Raw genomic sequence first — 22,540 nt, 5'->3', positions numbered from 1 at the left:
TGGCATTTTTGCCCAAAATTGATAGACCATATGACTGTGGGTCTATTTCTGGACTCTCTGTTCTGTTCCACTTATCTATTTGCCTATCCTGACTACTTTTCTCTTGCTCACAGGGAGTCTTTTAGACATAACTATTAATGGTGATGGGATACCAAACAATAAATTAAGCGAACCACATTTTTGGAAAGGGAAAAATAAAGCCTTAGATTAAAAGATCGTAACGTATCCATATTTCCTTTCTTCCTTCCCAGTCACACAAATTATTCTAAGTTCTCCATACTTTGTTTGGTGTTGTTGATGTACTTATGTCATGAGTGAACATATTAATTACCTAATATTTGTATTGTGGTTGTCTCTGAAACTTCCTTGTGTGTTTTAATTGTCATTGTTTCATATTGTCCTTGGAAAAGCAGGGAGAGGCCTTCCATCCTTCATGGGTGATTTTTTTCTTTTTATACTCTGTAGAAATTGTTGCTGATTGAGAAAGTGAGAAACCACTGTTCCTAGCCAATTCATTCCTAGGAGGTGCTGTTGTCAGCTTACTGTTATTTTGTGTAGAATGACTTCATTATACGAGCTTGTGAGGGCTGCCTGCCTGTCATTCCTGGTATATCATAGATATATGAAACCAGATTTTGCAGTGTGACTCAGATGACCATCTTTATTTCAAGTTAAGTAATTTTTTTTACAAATTAAGTTTCAATGCTTTTCTTTCTATTTGTATTTTAAAGTGTTTTAGGGTCAATGGTTAAAAATACAGGCAAAAGATTTGAATAGATTTTCACCAGAGAAGATATATGAATGGTCAATAAGCTCATGAAGAGATGTTCAGCATCATTAGTCATTAGGGAAATGAACCCCAAAGTACAGTGAGGTAGCACTTTACATTCACTAGGATGACTTCCACAATATATACAAATACCAAATTATTTCGTACACCTGAAACTAATATAATATTATATATATCTATTATATCTAAATTTAAAAAAGCATAAGTGTTGAAGTTGTGAAGAACTTGGAACTCTCTTACACTATTGGTAGCAATGTAAAATAGTGTGGCTACTTCAGAAAACATTCTTTTAAAGTTGAGATGTCGCCAGAGGCTACGGGGATGTCCGAGCGAGGACTCAGCCCAGAACAGCAGTGACTGGGTTCTTGTCTCCTAGAATTCAACAGCGAGACAGATGCAGGAAAGTGAAAGTGATTTGTTGAGAATAAAAGTACACACTTCAGAGGAACATGGGGGCAAACTCAGAGAAGAGTGGCCTCCAGTAAGTTCTGACCAGGGGTATTTATACCTCCTGTGGGCAGGTTTTGGTAACACTCCATTATGTGGGTAACGCCCACAATGCAAATGAGATTATAATGACATTATAATTAGCTAAAAGTCAGGTCCTGGTCATAGGGATTAGCCTTGTTGGAAGAGACTGGTTCTTCTTGTTCTCCAGCTGCAGCTGCTGGATACATTCAAGTTGTTACTGGTGTAACCAGTGAGGCACCTCACCCCTGAAGGGGTTGTCAATTTCCTAGGCTACATGTCCTGCCTCAAAACATTTACCATAGGACCCAGCAATTGTACTCTTAGGTGCAGGAAAAATGAAACCAAACATCCAAATAAAGGTGTGCAGAAAGATGTTCATAGAAGCATTATTAATAATTGGCAAAAAGTTCATACATCTCAGATATCCATCAGCTGATGAATGGTAAATAGCATGTGGTGTTGGGTGCTGTACTAATTCCTGCTGTAACATGGATGAACTTCAAAGACAGTGTGCTAAGTGAAAGAGGCCAGATGCGAAAACCACATGTTACTTGACTCCACTTAGAAAAAGCAAATCTGTAGAGGCAGGAAGTAGATTAGTGGTTGTCTGAGGTTGGGAGTGGGAATGAAGAGTGACTGCCAGTGGGTATGACGGATCTTTCGGGAGAGATGGAAGTGTTCTAAACTTGGATTGTGATGATGGGTAACCAACTCTAAAACAATTACTAAACAATCATTTAAATGCAAAGTTAAAACGAGTGAGTTCTATGGTTTGTAAAGTTTACCTCAGTGAAGTTTTGTAAAAGTGTTTTACGATTGACAAATGCTGGCCTGCATGAATACAGTCTGAGATATCAAGGACACACTGTGGCCAAGAGGGGGAATTATAAAAGCAACTCCCCTGCACCTGGAATTATAGGAGTCTCAGTTTTAAGAATCATCTTCTCTTTGAACTGAAAACCCACAAGATTAAACTTCCCCTCAACATTAACCATCCTTTCAGGATGCTGAGAGCTCTGAGGAAAGGTGCTTGGTGAAACTTGGATTTTTTTCATTTTACGAATAATCCAAAGATTTGCAGTTGAAGAAACCAGAACAGATGGGACACCATGGATGAAGTGCCTGGTATGTTTGAACCTCTGCCTTGCCATAACTTTCAAGCCGTCCATGCCAGTTACGTGAAAGCTGCACTAGTGACTTCATTCTGAGACTCTGACCACTAGTGTCTTATTATGATTTTTCCTAAATGTGTTGTCACGGAACATTTCATTTAAATGTCACATCATTTGAACAAAATGATTCACTGTCTTTTCTCCTGCTGTCTAAGGTCTCCTCTGGGAATCTGACATTTTTCTTAAATAGCATGTTAGTTTATCCAGTTTTGTTTTTAATTCCATTTACACTTTTCGAAAATCATCTTTGGAGGGGCCATCTGAGTGGAGGAGAATTTATAAGCAAAGTTGTCAGTAGGCTTAGGAAGACAGTCGTGGAAATAACAAGTTGCCTCCTTTGTCTGCCACCATTCCCAGGATGTGACCTTTGGTGTGTGGCTTCTGGTACCTCTGAGCCCTTCACACACCTCTTTTCTCTCTGACCATCTCCTCATGGCCACACGATTGTGAGACATCTGGCCAGAGTAAGAGCCGTCTGTGCCCTTAGACTGTATTTTCTTTTTTAAAAATTGTATTTATTTAAAAAATTATTAAAATATAGCTAACATACAATATTATATTAGTTTCAGGAGTACACCATAGTTATTCAACATTTACATACCTAAAGCAGTGATCACCATGATAAGTCCAGCAATCACCTGACACTGTACCACGCTATCACGATATTATTCACTATATTCCCCATGCTGTACATTATATCCCCACGACTAATCTGTTTTATACCTGGAATATTTGGACCTTTTAATCTCCTTCATCTTTTTCCCCTCTTTAAATTTTTCAATTACTGTTCATAGTCAGTACTATTTTATATTAATTTCAGGTGGACAGCACAATGGTTAGACATTTATATAGTTTAAGAAGTGATCCCCCTGACTAATCTAGTACCCACCTGGCACTATATATATTTATTACCATATCATTGACTATATTCTCTATGCTTTACATCCCCATGATTATTTTGTAACAATTTGTACTTCTTAATCCCTTCACCTTTTTCACCATGTCCCTCAACCTCCTCCCATCTACCACCCCAACAAAACTAGTACCCATCTGACTCTATACATAGTTATTACAATATTATTGACTATATTCTTTATGCTATATCCTACATCCCATGACTACATTGTAACAGACAATTTGTACTTCTTAATCCCTTTCCTGTTTTCACCCACCCCCAAACCCCTCCTATCTGGCAACCATCAAAATGTTCTCTGTATCTATGACTTTTTTCCTGTTTTGTTTGTTTATTTTGTTCTTTAGATTCCACATATAAGCGACTTCACATTGCATCTGTCTTTCTCTGTCTGACATACTCCACTCAGTACAATTCCCTCCAAGTCCATTCATGCCACTGCAGATGGCAAAAACCTATTCCCTTCCATGGCCAAGCAATATTTCATTGTATATATGCACCACCTCCTCTTTATCCATTCATTCATCAACAGTCCCCCAGGCTGCCTCCAAGTGTGACCATTGTAAACAGTGCTGCAATGAACATATGGATGCACACATCCTCTCAAAGTAGCAATTTGGGTTTCTTTGAATAAATGCCTAGAAGTGGGATTACTGATTATTTTGTAACAATTTGTACTTCTTAATCCCTTCACCTTTTTCACCATTAAACATTTTATCTCTGTATACCCTTTTAAAGAAAACTATAAAAGGATGAGCTCCAGCAAAATGAGGAAATAAAGCAAGCAAGAAAAACAACAAAGGAGCCCTGGGGAGATTTCCTGAATTGATGATGAAGCCAGTCCCATCCCATCAGCTATGCAGCAGCCTTGAGAGTAGCCAGTCCAGACTAGATAGAGAGAGAACAGGAGGTGGAGGGTTCCAGAATGGATGTTTCCAAGAAGAAAGTGGAACTGATAGGATACCAGTGCCTGGTCATTGTTGAGAGGGGTTTTAGTGTCAGGTACACAGAAAACAAGGCAGCCGTTAGCCCTAGGAAAAACGAAAAATGGACCCCAAAAATGTAACAGCTTAACTCAATAGAGAGTAATATTTATGCAGTCATAATAATGGAGATCGTGAATATTGACATAACCAAAACTTCGATGGAGGAATGGGGCAACAGTAGTAAACAAAGAGATGAATTTTTAAAGGGATAAATGAAGAAATAGCAGCACAAACATGTTAGTAAGAAACAAGGAGGTAAATTCCAGACAAAACTGTCAAAAGCATAAAACTGGTTGCCTCTGAGGAGTGGGAATCGGGGACGGGAAACAGGGAAGTCTATTTTTTCCCCAACCCTTTCCGGACACAACTACCTAACATCTTTCAAGGATAGTATTCAGGACCCACACTAGTCACAGGGGGGCCAAGGACAGCTATTTTCCATCACAGCCTAATAGAACTATTTTAGATTATAAACTATGGACATTCATTTTTTTGGTATAAGAATTAGGTTTAAAAACAATTTTAGTTCTCTTGTAGCAACCTCATCCGACCACGTACACCCTGTTTCTCACTCAAGAGAACATTGGCTGCTCACATTTTCATCTGTTCTCTTTTAAATGTGTTTACTGCCTTATTGTGACTTCTCTCATCCCAGAAGGGAAGGGCTTTTTGTTTCATTCCTAGTGAAATGATATAATTTTGGGTTCCTGATCCATTACAGATTTCCCAGATGAAATTACAGATTACAGAAGTATTTCCTTGAAAATATCTTCATATTTTTTTCTTAGATCATTGCATAGACATCAGCTCTACCCTATAAAATCTTTCCCCCCAAAATCATAAGTGTCATTAAGAAGAAAACATGACACAGAGGGCACTAGCAAAAGTCTCCCCTGGCTTTTATGTCTGTTTTCCTCAAGCCTTGCTGTCAGACAGTATGTCCCAGTGGCTTTTTCTCCAAGAATCTCCACCAATTGTGTTTATCCTGTGCTTGATTAACTGATGTTGACAACTCCTGAGAATTGTAGGAATATCCTAAAAGAATTTACATCTTTTGTTCCATTTTTGAAGGTGTGAAGAAATTGGCTAGCATTAATTTCCACGACCTATCTGCAGTCTTCTATCATGAAACACAGCTAAGAAAAGGAAATGAATATCCTTACTTTTAAAAAATTATAATCCAATATATGCAGAATGAGAGATTATAACAAAGCCGATTGCTTGGGGTGGGGTTTTGTTTGTTTGTTTTTACAAACTTTTAATGCTGTCTCTCACATGTCTTAGTGGGGCCGCAGCTTGTCCCAAGGAGGCGCTGCTGGGTTCTGGGTCACATGGACACTTGGAGTTTATGTTTGATCCTAGCTGGACATGTGCTGCTGTGTCCACAGCTTGTATTTAATGAATATTTGTTAATTTGCAGAACAAATCATCAAATGGCATAGGGAATCCCCAAAGTATTCAGAGATCCGAGACTAAAATATATGAAGTGAAGATAGACAACTTTCCCCCTCTCTGTCCTCCCTTTCCTGGCACTTTTTTGATGCCTGGCCCCAGCTCCCTGTGTGTTCAGTTCCTCAGACACAGAGGAACCAGAATGGAACAGTCCTGCCTGGGAAAGGTTCACAGTCCACTGTGAGGCAGAGGATACACCCCAGACCCTGAGACCCTGTGGGGCCCCGTAGATGCTCAGAAGTCCGCCAAAGGAGAGGGGAGAACAGTGGGCTCTGGCAGTTGAAAGAGGGAACGTAATGCCTCCTAGCATCTGGTTACTCTGGTTGAGAAGTGTGAGGGTGGTGGGTTCCTAGAAAGGTGCCTTTGGCCCAGACTTTGAATTTAGGCAGTTGACAGTCTGATATCAGGATAAAGGGTTCCAGGCAGGGAACGTACATGTGACCTCACAGAGGAGGGAAAGGAAAAGGGCTGGGTGTTTTTGAGCATGGGTAGATTGGTACCCTACATATAAAGAGCTGAGGGAAGGTGATACTAGACTGTCAGAATGGGGTGGCCTTACATACCATTATTCTAAAGAGCTTGGAGTTTATTCTACAGGTGACAGGAAGCCATTCTGTTACACTATCACCCTTTGATTCTTTTAGCAGCTATTCATTTAGCCAACATATGGGTTTTAGGATACAGTGGGGCAGCTTCAAACTTCAGAGGAAATGACTACCCTAAGGCCAGGGTAGTCACATGTCCTCATTTTTCCTGGACAGTTCCAACATGTGCCTGTCATTCTGGGCGTCTCATATGGTTTATCATTTGTCACGGATTTTTTGTTGTTCTGCAGAAGTGTTAACTCCTAATAGTTGCTGTAAGATAATCCAGGATGGATTTCGTAGAGCTTCACTTTGTACTTTCATCTTCTGCCATAGTCTTTTCTAGAAGTGTGTCATACACGTATGCAGTGCCGAATTCTCTGTTCAACACATAGTTAAAAGTGAAAGACAACCAGTGAGAACTGTCTTGTTTTTGCTGACACAACTAACATCTTCCAAGCATAGCACTCAGGACCCACACTAGTCACAGAAACAGCGTGGGCATCGGTCAGTAGGTTCAGTGACTTCTTCCAGTCTCGGGGGGGTGGGGGGATGAGTATTTGCTGCTGCTGCTGTCAGGCACTTGATACCAGTGCTGTGGTTGGTGCTGTGGCCAGTGAGGGGCACGAAGCCAGGGGGGTGCCAGCTGGCTGGTCCTGTGGACCACATGGGAAGTATAGATTCATTTACATGAAGGACACGCTGGGATATGGAGGCTGAGCTGTCCTGCCAGCTCAGTCTGGCTGCTCTTGCCAGAGTGCTTTTGTTATGTATTGCTAGCTATAAATCTACCGCTCTTTGTTTTATAAGTCGTTGTTTTATTGTTTGGTAGTGCTTTTTTATTTTGCAGTAAACCATTTCAGGAACAAAGAGCTAAAAAGAAAATGCAGTTCTCAAGGAAGTTGATGAAAGAAGAACTTACTTAGAGGATTTGTCACCACTCACAACACAGTAGGGTCCTAATGACATTATTAGCCCCAGGGAAACCAGAAGACACACATATGTGAAAGGGACACTCTCCAATGAAATTTACTTTACCTCCTGCCCAAAGCAAGATCGAGGCCTGCAGCTCTGCGGGATTGCCTGGCCCCTGCCCTGGCTGGAATAACTGCAGCAGAGTTCCTGTGGCTCCGAGTTCTGCTTTGGGGTGCCTTCACTGTTTTTACACCTGTGCCTTCTTTTGGCAGACTTGAGTTCAGTAACCTCCTCGGTGCTGAATGGCCACCACAGCCATGATCTTCCCCTGACGTTTTCTCCTTCACCTCAGGCAGCATTTGCAAAGGGCGCTCGTCCTGAAGCCCAGCCTATTGTTCATTTCGTAGCCAAGTCGTCAGCAAAAGATCCATCTTCCTCCCAGCTCAAGCTGAACTCACGGCTGATCGCCTTCTCACCTCAGGTGACCAGCCCCAGATGGAAGACTCGGGGTCACAGTCATGGTGCTCGAGGGCCCGTTATAATTTAGCACTGGGCACTGAAATTCCAGCGCGGACTTCGCGAATGCCGAGTTTTCTCGCTTCTGTGAGAATGTGTCACTACTTCAAACTGTCTGTCCCCTCCCTTGCTATTTACACAGTGTGAGATTGCGTCCACTTTTTTGGTGGCCACATTACACTTTTGATTCATATAGAACTTACAAGCACCCAAAACAAGGAAGGTTTCTCTGCAGCTGCCTGTCACAACTGCGGGTAAGGACCACCGGCGAATATCACTCTCCTTTTGTTGATCAGTGTAACTAGCACCCAGAGGAAAGCTGCTGTACAGACAACCCCCCACATATCAGTGCCAACACAGAAAACGGTTGTTTCTTGCTTAGCTCACAGTCCCATGCAGGTGGATGGCTGTCCTGGGCCACTGTCCTTTGGGCTTTAACTCCTGCATAGCGCTGTTGTCTCCTAGGATCTCCAGTTTCCTCCACCAAATCCCCTCCTCAGAGCAAAAAGAGAACTGCACAAGGATTGCATGGGACCTTTCATGGCGAGGCCTGGAGGAGAGTACTCACTTCCACCTACAGTCTCCTGACCAGGACTTAGTCACGTGTCCCCAACCTGACTGCAAGGGAGGCTGGGTAATGTCGACTTCCTGTGTGCCCAGGGAAAGAGGAAAGGAAATTGGTGACCATTTCCTCAGTCTCTGCCTTCGTCCGGCCATGGAAAACACAGGGGGTTAGGAGTCAGGAGAGGAGAGGAGATGGGCTTTGCCATTATCGCCACTCTGAGCCATTTCTTCTTTCCCAGAGGGGTGCTAATGCCGCTTGTCTTGTACCTGTGAGTTTATAATGATACACAAATGTATGTGTGGGCAATAGGAGTTGTGGCCTGCATTGTTTTGTAAAAACTAAGATTATAGGGCTCCTAGTCATTTATTCAATAACTAGTTTTTGAACTCTTGTAATAGCCAGGCGCTGGACTAGCTATGGACAAGCTCTGGTCTTGGGAGCTTGCATTCTGGTAGAAAGACAGATGAGAAATGATCTGTAGAGAAATCACATGGTTATGTGATGTAAAACAACTGAAGGGCTCAGGATAGGCCTCTCTCCAAAGGTGACACTTGAGCTGAGACCTCAATGATGAGGGATAGGCAGACAGGTAAATATCAAGGAGAAGAGTGTGCCAAGCAGAGGGACCAGACTGTACAAAGGCCCTGAGGTGGAAAACCAGCTCAGAGGATTTCTTGAACAGCCAAATTGTTGTATTAGGTGGAAAAATGAAGTTTGAGAGATATTCAGAGGTCACACCTTGCATGGCCTTAAGCTCCGTGTGCCTAGTTTCCTCGCCTATAAACTATAAAACTGGGCCAATAATATAAACTCCATAAGGTTGCTGTAGGGATAAAATGAAATCATATGTATAAAGTGCTTAGAAAAATACCTGGCACCTGATATACACCAACTAAGTGTGTGACTGTAAGTAAAGTGAGGATTTTATTCCAAGCTCATGGGAGAGCTTTGGACAGTTTTCAGCAAGGGGTGTAACCCTGTCTCCACTGGTGGTGCCGCTTGCTGGGCTTGAGGTGGTTGGAGGTTTCCTTCCTCCTTCCAGACATCGAGGGTATAAAGGGCTCTTTTTGGTGAAATCCCCAACCAAAACAAAAACAAAAGCAAAAACTACTGAAAACATGACATGTTATTTCCACTAATAAAAATATGTTTTATTTTCCAAACATTTATAAGCTTCCTTTTTTTAAAACAGGAGTATTTAAATATACTCAGAATATACATTAATAAGATCTAACCTTCTGATTTATCCCTCTCTTGAAATATAGCCAAATATTTGTACATGAATGTCTCTGGATTACCTTTGGGGGGTATATGTGAGATGACACTGCGCTGCCACCCCCCCTGAACTTTATGTAAATAAAATCTGCCCTGCATTTTTGAGCAAGCTTGCTTTCACACATATCTCTTTGTGGAAGGGGAAAGTCTTAGAAGATTAAAACAGTGGCTTTGAAAAACAAATCAAACCGGCTGGAGCAACGGGAGCTTGTCCTTCAAATTAGTAAGTGATGTGTTAGGGGTAGAGATTGCAGACAAAAGGAACGTTACCATTTCTACAGAAATCCGCTCCTCCACACAAAAGAAGCTGGCCTTGTGTTTGCGTTTTGCTCATAGTATCTTGAAAAGGCAAACGTCAGCTTAAAACACAGTTCTCTCCCCACTCGTTTTCTGGCAGCAGCTGGGCATTGGCACAGGCACTGAGACTTGTCTCGTCAGCCTGTGACAATCAGGACATCCCAGGGGCTGTGGGGTGAGCTAAGGTCAGTGTTGCAGCACTAGGTTTTGGCTCACACAGGAATCGGCTGTTGATAGGAAAAAACACAAATGTAGAATTGTTTTTCTACAGGCAAATAATGAATCCCCTGGTCAATATAATCTCACAAAACAGTCACTTTGTCTAATTGCCACCAAAAAATCTTCTTGATTAAGTTTCTGCATTAAGTGTTAGCATTTACAGGAGATTTGAAATATAAAGTTTCCCCAAATATCTCCATTTTGTAACAAATGGCTTAGAAAGGAGAGCAGCCTTCTGGAGACAGGGTAGCAGCTGTGAGAATCACAGTAGGTGGAGCCGCCAGGAGGTGCCTCGTCCACACTTTGTGCAAAGAAGCTGGAGCTCCACGTGGCTCCCAATCGACTCTGGCATTTAATAAATCTTGATACATATCCGCTTCGGGCCATGCATTGTCCCGAGGCTGGGGATACAGCAGGGAATGAGGCAGAAGGGATCCCTGTTTTCTAGAGCTCTATCGTGGAAAACTTACTTGTTGCCGCAAAACAGATTCTTGGTGGTCATTACAGGAAAGAATTCAGGGAACTCACCGAATAAGCCAAGCAAGCAGTAGATTTGTTTAAAAAAGGACAGTACACTCTCAGGATGGTGAGAGTGGGCATGCCCAGAGAGGAGCAGCTGCCACAAAGAAAAGTGGGGCTTGGGAATTTATCACAGTTACCATGAAGGCCTGAAATATTCAACACTTAGGGCTGGCGTTGTAGGTGTTCCTAGGCGGGTCCTCGCTGACCACTCCTTCTGTTGGAGGGAGGGATTTTTGTCCTCATTTCGCTCCTGTCAGAACTGCCATGGTAGGCCAGCCCGGTGGCTCAGGTGGTGTGGTTGGAGTGCCGCGCTCCTAAAGCCGAGGTCACTGGTTCGATTCCCACATGGGCCAGTGAGCTGCACCCTCTATAGTTAAGATTGTGAACAACAGCTCTCCCTGGAGCTGGGCGGCCATGAGCAGCCGGAGGTCGGTGTGAGCTGCCCAGTGCTGCCATAGGCTACGGTGGTGCCATGAATGGCTGGTGGCCAGCGTGAGTGGCCGGCAGCCATCGTGAGCAGCTGGCAGCCAGCGAGAGCTGCCGTGAGCTGCTGCGAGCAGCTGACCGACGACACCAGCATGGGCCAGGGAGCTGTGTCCTACACAACTAGATTGAAAAACAACGGCTTGAACCAGAACAGGGAAGAGGGGGAGATGGAAGAAGGGGGACCAAAAAAAGAACTGTTATGGTGACACGGGGGATACAGATTTTCCTAAACTGCAATGCTAATAATATTGTAATCCATATAATTAGCTAAAGTTTACCTAAAGTGACAAGATGGCATCCTGGGTCCTCTCTTGGCCACTGAAATCATTTCCTCCCTCCTTAGTCTCCTCTCACCTCCTCCATTCCCTTCTTGCCCCTCTCTCCCTGTGGCCCTATTCTTTCTGCCGACAGTAACAAACTTACCGTGTGAGGGTTGAGCCATCTCATGCTCAGAGCCATGAGGGGTACGCTGCTAAATCTTGGATGGGGAACTTGGGGGGTCTGGGAGTGCCTTCAGGAAGAGGTGACCTTGAAACTAAGACCCTAAGCATGAGTAGAGAAATGCAGAAGTGGGAAAGTGTTCTAGACAGAAGGAATAGCTCATGAAGGCTTTGTGTGTTTTTGTTTTAATTTTTATTTCTCCCCCTTTTCTTCTTCCTCACCCAGAAAATTCAGTGATGCCCAGATTGTACTGTAATGTGTATAGCGTTATCCCATTTTTATTAATTTTTAAAACAGACAGAAAAACACAGCAATACATTTTGCATGGATACATATACATGTATGTAAAAGCAGTTTGAATGATATAGAAGGAAACCCACTACATTTGTGATAGTGGTTGCTTCTGAGAAAGGAGGGAGAAGTGAGACCTGGAACGAAGACAAAGGAAACCTCCTTTTGTGTGAAACCGCATTTCACACAAAAAATTTTTGTGTGAAATTTTTAATTTCTTTTGTTAAAGAAGACTTTAAAAAGATCCTGACAAATTGTTGACAATAATAATTCTGAACAGTTGGCACCCAGGTGTTTGTTATATTACTCCATGTATCTATATATCTTTCTGTATTTTAAAAACATTCTTAACAAAGAAAAAGCAGGAATACAAACTGTAGATTCTTCAAGTGGAAGGGTCATCTTCAGAGAATATGCTTCACAAAGTCCTCAGGACAGTACAAGAACTCAGCGAGGTATACATCACAGCGCAGTAGACAGTCTTGGTTATTCATGTAAATAGACAAACAGCTGCTGCGTCCCAGTCACATGCCGTCGGATTTCTCAGGACAGGATGGCCTTTGTCTCTGGTCACTGTGGACCCACTACTGGCAGAGGTTTCCTCTGCTTCCTTTCTTCATAGAATTTGTGCCAGGGTTCTTGGGATCAACTTGTGTTCAAACTCGCAATGATGTAACCCAGTTTTTACTGCTGGACATACTGTGTCTCGTTCTCAGAGAAGCTTCAACTTTTCATTGCAATGGGACTCAGTAAAGAACTTTTGTGAAGGAATGATTTATCTCACTGGGGGTGAGTAGCCAAGGCCTGTGTCCATTTCAACAGCCTGACTACAGCAATGAATCAACAGAATTTCTTAGTGTCAAGGAACTGAGAACTTAATGAAACAGGACTATGCTGCCCAGTGTCTTCCTTGTTGTTGTCATCTAAAAACCTCAGTTTTGTAAATTTTAGCCCCTGGCTCCCTGTCACTGTCTTCAGCATTCTTCCTTGTCATAATTCATAGGAATTTCTGTATCTTTATCAATGATCCTTTTGGGTCTCTAATCTCCTCCATTCCAATGAGCTTATCCTCCATCATTCCTCAGCCACCCCCTTCCATGGTCATTATGCTTGTCTCCACTACAATCCAGGTTGTTAGTGTCCTCACCCCACTGCATCCTGATTTCTGTCCCCACCCAGCTTGGGGTCTACCATTATGCTCATTCCCCTGCTTACATCCTTAATTCTCTTGGCCCTCTCTTCCATGGTCCTCACTTAGCAAACACCCACCCTCAGCCACCACCCTCCAACCCCCAACCCACCACTGCTTAAATCCAACAGTCTGCCTGCTCTGCACCCAGGCCGCCTGCTGCATTTCCCTAGTGTAAATGTACACACCTTCTCTGTTCTCAAACTACTAAAGCTGCTCTCGTATCCACTCTTGCTGCTGACCACCTTGTTTCCTATTTCACTACGAAAAGAAAAGCAATCAGAAGAAAAGTTTCATGTGCTCTCACAACCTCATCTGCTAACCTGCCTGCATCTGCCTTCCCTCCTCTCACTGGGACAGCCATCCACCATCCTATCTAAGGAAGCCTCCTCCAGCTGACCCTTAGATCGAGTCTCGCCTGGCTTGCTTAATGGCATTTCTCCAGCAATTCTCCCTCTCTCCTACTTCATCAGTTTTGCCCTCTCTGCAGAATTATTCCCATTGACATGCAAACATGCCTTAATGTAGCCCATTTGAAACTCCTGTCTTGACCTCACATCCCCTTCCAGTAACCCTCATATTACTCTTTTCATCCTTCCAGGCAAACTCCTTGAAAGGCTTGTCTATACTCATTATCACCAATTCCTCTCACTCCATTTTCTCTTCAATTTTTCTCTTATCAGGCTTTGTCCCTACTGCTCCACAAAAGCATTTGTCAGAGTCACCACTGACCTCTGGTTGCTACATCCAGTGGGGATTTCTCAATCCTCATCTTCCTGTTAACTCAGCTGACCAGTTCTTCCTCCTGGACACACTCTCTTTACTTGGCTTCTGGGCACCACACCCTTCTGGTCGCCTTCTACTTACTGCTTCAGTTTCTATGGTGGTTTGACCTCATCTTGAAGATCTGATGACATTGGAGTGCTCCAGGGCTCTATTGTTAAGGCAGAATCCCTTTGTTTAATTCTCACTCTGAAGATGAAGAGTCGCACAGCTTTGAATTACCTTCCATAATGTTTGTCAATACATTTATACAAATAGTTATTCATGCAAGGACAATCCAAATTAAATTAATTTAGTTCAAAATGTTTTCTTTGGCTGGGAATTTTTCAATGATTCATAGAGAGCTTGCTTATATTTAAGATTACAGATGGCATCACATTATAACAATTTTCTGATCATGGATTAATAGAGACTGCATGCAACAAATCAAAACAGAAAACAAGGAAGTTCTATAACAGATATCTCAGTGAGAATGTTTAAAAATGAAATTGCATTTTCTGCTATCAGCTTCTTAGACTGTGGCTTTGGACCTTCTGAAATTCATACCATTAAGATAAGCTCCTAGCAACTAGAAGACAACCATGGCAAAGCCAAAATATCCCCTTTCTTGTGACTACTCCATTACAGGTTTTATGTTGGAGTGTGCATGTGTTTGACACAAAAGGCGAGTAGCACTGAAACACTTCCTCTTATTGTAGGAAAAACAAAATCATGCCACTGAACTCACGAACATGGGGAAGCCATATTGTTAAAGTATCTATTGACTCTTGAGTGTGAGATAGTTAATTAAGATGAATATAAACTAACCAGTGTGGCTTGTAGGTTGTTTTTTTGTTTTAATTACTGACCTTTGTCATCTGTAAGTTTTTACAGAATAAAATTTTTATGCAATTCAGTGGGGACCTCATGTAGTTGAAAATGTGAAATAAATCTGATTGAAACTATATGACTAAGCAACTTGAATGAAGAAATTAAAAGATGGTGTGAACTGAGAAAGAAATGGGGCTTTTGTAAGAATTCTGCCAAATGTTTTTGCAGCCATTTTTTTTTCTACCTATTCAGGGAACAAGGAAGGAAACATCATAAGAATTATATGGCGTAAATTATGGTGAATAAAGTCTTAGGAGAAAGTGAAAACTCATGATTTTCATCAGTGCATTGTGTTTCAAGTTTACCTAGTATATAAAGTTTTCACCTAAAAAACAAACAAAATCTCAGTGACTTGGAGAAGCGATGATGCAACAATTACTCAGTTAATGTAATCAGTCCACATAACTGACCTGGATTTTTCAGGACCCAAAGTGACTTATCTATAAATTAGCTGCACAACTGCCAGATGATCCCTTTAGTTTGAACTTGGAAACATTCTGTTATTGAGATCGACCCATTGTATTTGTGAGAAATGACATTTCAAATGTTTCTTTGCCAAGCATATGTTTATATACCTTGATATTTTAGAATATGCAAATCTGTGCTAAGGTCCAATCAGGACTAGTATTCTTTGTATGAATAAGACTCACCCAATATTTAGAAGCTTTGTTGAGATGAACTCCCTAGGAATAACACTGTGTACCCTAGAGAATTGTGGATTTGTCAAAAAGAATAAACACTTAGATTTTATTAGGAACATCTTTTCTGGCTTAGTTCAGATTGAGGCGTGGGGGGGGAAGCATCATCTTGGATATTATACTTTTATCTGCTTACTTTAGTAATTAGTACATGAGAAGGCCTCAGACATTGTTTTCATGGCAAAGTTTTCCAATTGGCCCTTTTCTCGGCAGGTTCCCAAGGGAAAAGTGGTCGTTCTCAATTTCCGATTCATCGATCTGGAGAGTGACAACCTGTGCCGCTACGATTTTGTGGATGTGTACAGTGGCCACACCAATGGTCAGCGCATCGGGCGCTTCTGTGGCACCTTCCGGCCGGGAGCCCTGGTGTCCAGTGGCAACAAGATGATGGTGCAGATGATTTCTGATGCCAACACAGCTGGGAATGGCTTCATGGCCATGTTCGCGGCCGCTGAACCAAATGAAAGAGGTACTGTTTCTATACAATGGCAGTAAGGGCGGCTCACAGTTACTGGGTAACCACAGTGTGTAAGGCACTGTTCTAGGCACTTTATATGGATTTACTACTTTCATTTCAAGTTTAAGAGACGTTCTCCAACAGAGCACTAATAAATGCCACCAAGCTACCAAGAGATCATTAAAAAAAATCAGTCTTTTTTTAAAAGCCCGTATATATTCTTGTAAAAATTCAAATATAGAGATTCATGGAGTAAAAATGTGAAGTTTGCATACATACATACACATACAGATATAGAAACATACCCCTTCACCTCACTGTAGTCCCTTCTTAGAAATAACCATGTGTATTCTGTTGGTTCCCTTTCTATGTGCACTTAGAAAATGCACTATGTGTGTGCACTTTTGCAATAGCTTTTTAAAAATATAAGTAGGATCATGAATTCCTATTGTTTCAAAACTTTCTTTTCACTCAACACTATGTTTTGGGATATTTTCATAACAGTACCTGTGAGCTCTGAAGGATAGAAATCTCTGTCCTTGAAAGATAACTGCAGAGGGCAAGATCTGTTAAATTTGCAGCCTTTTGCCTGAGGGAGTGCTTTATCTGCTCTTGCTTTAGGCTATAGAACAACATTTCTGGTTGAGATATCGGAGGACAGAATCTGGGCCTGATAGAGCAGCCAGAATATTTGGGAGGAAATCCTGGCTGGAAGGATAGAGGAATTGAAGCACAAAGTCTGTCTATCTATCTATCTATCTATCTATCTATCTATCTATCTATCTGTCTATCTATCTGTCTATCATCTGTCCATCTCGCCATCCATCCTAATCTTTGGCTGACAGCTAAATTCTACATATGTGCAGGAGAGCTTCGATGGCCTCACACCAAAGCCTTAGCTGGAAGATAAAAGAACTGACAGAAACTACAGCTGTTGCCCTCTGCCAGACAGACAAATTTTGAGCTTGGATCAAGCCAAGTTAAATGCCTGCTAGAACAAAAATCATTTTTCATAGGGACACAACAGAATCTAGAGTCTCTATAATATATCATTCATAATATCCTGTATCCAATCATATGATGAAACCAGAAAAGTATGTCTATATTCAAGAAAAAAAGCAGTCAAGAAAAACTGACCCCAAGACAACTCAGATGTTGCAGTTAGCAGATAAGCTTTTTAAAGCAGCTATTATAAATATGTTTAAGGACTTAAGGGGAAGTATATGTATAATAAACAGATTGAGAATCTCAGAAAAGAAACAGAAACTATTAAAAAAGAGTAAAATAGTAATTCTAGAGCTGAAAGATACAGAATTTGAAATTTTTAAATTTGCCTGATGGTTTGACAAGCAGATTAGAAATAGTGGAAGAAAGAGTCAGTGAATTCGAATAGAAATGATCTAATCTGAAGAACCAAAGGGAAAAATATTAAAGAAAAAGAGCCCCCAAGGTCAGTGAGACAATATCAAGTGGTCTAACACATGTAATTTGAGTTCCAGAAGAGTAAGAGTGATAATAATGCAGAAAAAACCATCTGAAAAAAATATCTGAAGAAATATTTCTGGCTTGAAGCCACCAAAATTTAGTGAGGAGCACCATTTATAGACCAAGATCAACAAACGCCAAACAGGATAAATAAAAATGAAGCCACACCTAAGCACATCAAAATTAAATTACAAAAATCTAAAGATAAAGAGAAAATCTTAAAATCAATCATGTAAAAGCCATATTACGCACAAGGGTAAGCTGCTGTGAATGATGGCTTTCTTGTCATCAGAAATGATGGACACCAGAAGGCGGTGGACGGCATTTTTAAAATGCTGGAATAAAACTGTCAACCTTGAATTCTACGGCCAGTCTTCAAAAAGGAAAGTGAAATAAGGACATTTTCAGATTAACATTTCCGTCACAAGAAATATTGAAGGAATTTCCTCAAGTTGAAGGAAAATGGCTCCACAGGGTAACACAAAGGTAATGGAAGGATTAAAGGCCACTGGAAGTGGTAAATAATAAAAGACTATGTATTATTTTCTTTTCTTCTCTTAATTTCTTTACATGTGTTTGTTCCAAACAAAACAAACTACATTATATTGTGGAATGTATACTGTATGATATATATATGTATAATATGTGACATATGTACAGTATATATATGACATATATATGACACATATATGACATATATATCATATATATAAATATATAAATAGAACAAAGGATGGAGAAATAGATGGAACTATAGTGTTGCATATATACATACATATACAATACATGAAGAAATACAATCCTAACTCTAGGTAAATTGTGATAAGTTAAAGATGCATATTGTAATCCCTAGAGTAACCACTAAAAATACAAGAATTGGAGCTAAAAGGCAAAAGATTAAAATAGAATACTAAAATTATTCAACTTACCCAAAAAAGGAAGGAAAGGAAGAACAGATGGAACAAAAGAAAGGTGAGACAAAAAGAACAAAATAGTAAATGACACTAAATTGAAGCATATCAATAAAATCATTAAATGCAAAGGATTAAATACGCCAATTAGAAGAGAGTGATTATTAGAATGGGTTAAAAAGCAAAGCCCAACACTGTGGTCTACAAGAAAACACTTGAAATACAAAGTCAAAATAGATTGAACGTAAAAGTATGGAAAAATATGTGCGAAACAAATTTCACACAGGAAGATATATAAATATCTAATAAGTACACGAAGAACTATTTAGTATCATTAGCTAACAGCAAAATTCAAATTAAAAGCACATTGAGATACCATTACATACCCACTGGCTTGGCTAAAACATCAAATGGTTGCAAGCATGTAACGCAACCAAAGTGCTCATACCACTTGGGGAAATTTTTTCAGTACTTTTATATGAAGTTTAATATCTACATGTCCTCTTGGCCCAGGAATTGAATTCCTGTGTATTTGTGCAAGAGAAATGAAAATACATTCCACAGAGGGATTTGTACAGAAATGTTCCTACCAGCTTCTTTCACCCAATAAGGGAAACTGGAAACGTCCAAGTGAATATCCACAGGAGAATGAGTACACGAATTCCATACACTGGAATCCTACTCAGCAACGTGAAGGAGCACATCACCAACACACAGCGCAGCTTGTAAGAATCTCAGCTGTGGTGCTAAGCAGACGTGTACACACTATATGACTTCATTTTTATGAAGGTCTAGAGTAAAACTAATCTAAAGTGGAATTGTTCAGGAAAGTGGTGTGGAGAGTCAGCAGAATGACTGGGAAGGGATACAGAAATTTTGTGAGAAATGGATTCTATATCATCATAGGAGTGTGGCTTACATGGGTATATCCATGTTTCATGATTTTACGGCTGAGATTTGTGCATTTCACAGTATACAAATTTACCTCCTCTAAAGGTGTAAGTCAATAGTAATAAAAAAGCGATGATGGGGATTGGGTAGCAGTATTGAGAAAAAGAATAGTATATTGATGATAATTGTTGAAACTGGGTGATGGATACACAGAAGTTCATTATATTATTCTATTTATTTTGTATATGCTTCAAATTTTCCATGAATAAAAAATTTTAGAAATTATGCCAGCCTCAATTTTTAAATGCAGTTTTCTTAAATTTAGAGAGTTCTTTTAAGAATGATTATCATCTGTGTCAAAGACCTATTTCATTAAACTGTATTATTTCCTTTAGTTTCGATTAGTTTTTCTTTGTTAGTTAAAGTCAAGTTTAATTAAATTTAGAACTTTGTATTAAAATATATTTCTGAATTTATTACTGTCAACCTAGCAACACATATGCATAGAGATGTCTGAAATGATATTTGTCAAATATTAACTGTGGTTAGATTTAGATGGTGGTATTGGGGTAACTTTTAATTCTTTATGCTTTTCCGTATTGCTGAAATTTTATAATCATGTATTGCTTTTACAAACAAAAATTCTTAAAAGTTGTTAAAAATGTATGACATACCAAGTTTTCTGGTAATGAGTTTTCTGTACCAACTAATTCAAACTTTGTCCATGAGCATGGATTTTAATCCTATCTATAAATATCCTTGCCTTGAGGGTTATTACAATCTATGTAATTTGTTGAGCCTTCACAAACTCTCTTGTGCTGATGTGGTTTGTCAGGAGGAGGGGGAGCGGGAGGGAGAGGGGTTAGAGGAGGCTCTGTGACCGTTTTTAAGAGAGAATTTAAGAGCTTTTGCTATTGTCTTTATTTACTGTAGTATCACCTAATATTCCAAATTCCTAATCTCCTCATAACATATCTGAGGGTATAAACTTGGATTTTTTTTCGTATTTAATAACTTCAGGGGATCAGTACTGTGGAGGACGCCTTGAAAGACCTTCCGGCTCTTTTAAAACCCCCAACTGGCCAGACCGTGATTACCCTGCAGGAGTCACTTGTGTGTGGCACATTGTGGCCCCCAAGAATCAGGTGAGATTCCTGAAAATATGAAGAAAATATGCATGTGTGAATGTCCTAGAGGGTATGAGGGGCCCGACTCCCAAGAGCTGCGGGTACCTGGCGAGGAGAGTGCTGCTGGACACAGGTACGTCTTCCTGCGAAGACCTGGTGAACATTGCTTTGGCTCTATTTGACTGGCAGGGTTATGGATTCAATCTCCTATTATAATTGCAATTTTCACAACAGGCTTTGAAATACAAATAAATGGTAAGCAAATTCCATGTGGAGATGCTATAAGCGAGAGTGACTATCTGTGGGAAGATAAAAATCCCCAAGTACATACATGTTTCCGGTTACTATTTGCTCCCATAGCAAAGCCATCATGTCCTCGTAATTCCCATCCTAGTCACCAAACCTAAACCAGTCTGACTGCTTCACTTTGAGAAAGCCAGTGCAAGCAAGCTACAGCTTCTCTTCAAAGAACAAGTGCTCTGGTGTGAAAGCTAGTCTGCTTTGTGGGGTTTCTTTCTTGTTATTTAAAATAAAATTTGTGCAGATTCCCCACTAATGACTTTATTCATTGTTCTAAAACAATCAACAGAAGGTCTAGTTTTCCAGTGCTTATTAGTTGGTGGTTAAGTGAATTTTCACCCTTGTTGGGAACAATTCCCAGATGTTAATTGCAGGACAGAACTTATTATGGGAATAGACCAGGACTATTTTGTGGACTTTTGAAAATAACTTTAAAAATATTATTATTACTACAAACACTACAGACTTTACTCAAAATGTGGTGAGCATTATATTACTATTTTTTAAATTTCTAAACTGACCTTTTGTATCGCTTCCATGAATACAATTTGCCATGTATTCATTTTTTAATGGAAAATTATTCAGACAAATATACCATGCTAGTTAGTGATCTGAATGTACATGCACATAAATGCACACGCTTTGATCAGAATTCCAAAACTTTTATTTTTAAGAAAAAGAAAATGTCATTTATTTAGTAATGAAAGGTTCTATAAGTCTATTGAATGTTTCATAGTTTAAGATAACATTTAAAAATTACATTTCTCATACATTTAAACCATTCTGTAGTTCTTGAGATTGTATTGGTCATTTTTTTCTCTGTGATGTTTGTATGTATATTAGACTAAATAATTTCAACTTAATTATACTTGCAGATTACAATTCAGCATCTATTTTCCATTGTCCTTTTCTTTGATTATTTAGATTTAAATTTGGGTTTTATTTTATTAATGTGATTTTTGGCTTCAGCCAGTTGAGTTGTGGTCACTGTTGTAGTGTGTGAGACGACAGGAAGCCGTGTCCAAAGGAAAAAATATCATGGGAAAAACGTCCTAAATAATTGCTGTGTGAGGCTAAGGGCATTTTCTTCTGCTAAAGACTTACCTCCATGTTTTTTATCATAGCTTTCCTCCTTTATCATAGCTTTGTCCTCCTATTTACTTACTTATTTTTTTATCTCCTCTGCAAAAGTTGTTATATGACTAATTTCTAAGAGAGAGTGCCGCCAATTTTTTAATAACCTGAAAAGCCTTTTATTACTAACTGGTGAGAAGTTACTGGACTCAAAGAGGAACTATTTTAATATAATTTAAAGCAATGCTCAGTATGAATAAGCCATTATTCACCCATCACTGGTGTTGACATTTTTTAAATGTGGGTAAACATGTAAGTCTGTGGCAGTTCTCTTCAAAGTCAAAATTTGCCTTTGGTTCCTCCGATGCTATTGCCGTTATTATCTTCACCCAGATTACTGTATCTGAATCTTCTTTAGCTAATAACTGTGTGCCGTCCTAACTGGAATTAGGGCCCATTGTCTTCCCTAAGTGGCAGGAAGGGCTGCCTGCTCCCCTACCACCCAGCTGTCTGGGAGTCGTGGGTATTATGAACCCCATGAGATTTCCTTTGATTCACACATTGGCGGTGCTCCTGAAAAAATCTGTTAGTAAGGGGAATGATTGCCTATTAAACCCAAACTTCCTATTAACTTAAATAATTTAGGACTCTTTTATTAGTTTTAGTGCAAAAACAGTTAAGACATACTTAGGAAATCTAACACCAACTTTGTGTATCAGTGCTTTTACGCAACCTCTTTAAAAATGAACCACATTACTGAGTAGGCTGTGCTCGGTAGGCAAGTTCTTCAAACATAATTCAAGAAGCCCCTGGTCTCAAGAATTTAGCTCCTTTACATGTGATGGGAACATCAGTCTCCT

The 22,540-nt window shown here is 40.1% G+C and overlaps 1 protein-coding gene across 1 annotated transcript in view; it reads left to right on the top strand.

Moving 5' to 3' along the window:
• PCOLCE2 (procollagen C-endopeptidase enhancer 2) overlaps positions 1-22,540 on the top strand; it is a 66,844-nt gene that overhangs the window by 22,421 nt on the left and 21,883 nt on the right. Inside the window, exons 3-4 of the mRNA XM_081025309.1 lie at positions 15,649-15,904; positions 20,200-20,324. Of these exons, the coding sequence (XP_080881435.1) occupies positions 15,649-15,904; positions 20,200-20,324 (381 nt within the window). The remainder of the gene's footprint in view (positions 1-15,648; positions 15,905-20,199; positions 20,325-22,540) is intronic.

Source organism: Rhinolophus hipposideros, assembly GCF_964194185.1.
Source record: "Rhinolophus hipposideros genome assembly, chromosome: 2".
In the NCBI taxonomy this organism is placed as follows: domain Eukaryota; kingdom Metazoa; phylum Chordata; class Mammalia; order Chiroptera; family Rhinolophidae; genus Rhinolophus; species Rhinolophus hipposideros.
This window is presented reverse-complemented; position numbering and strand designations above follow the sequence as displayed.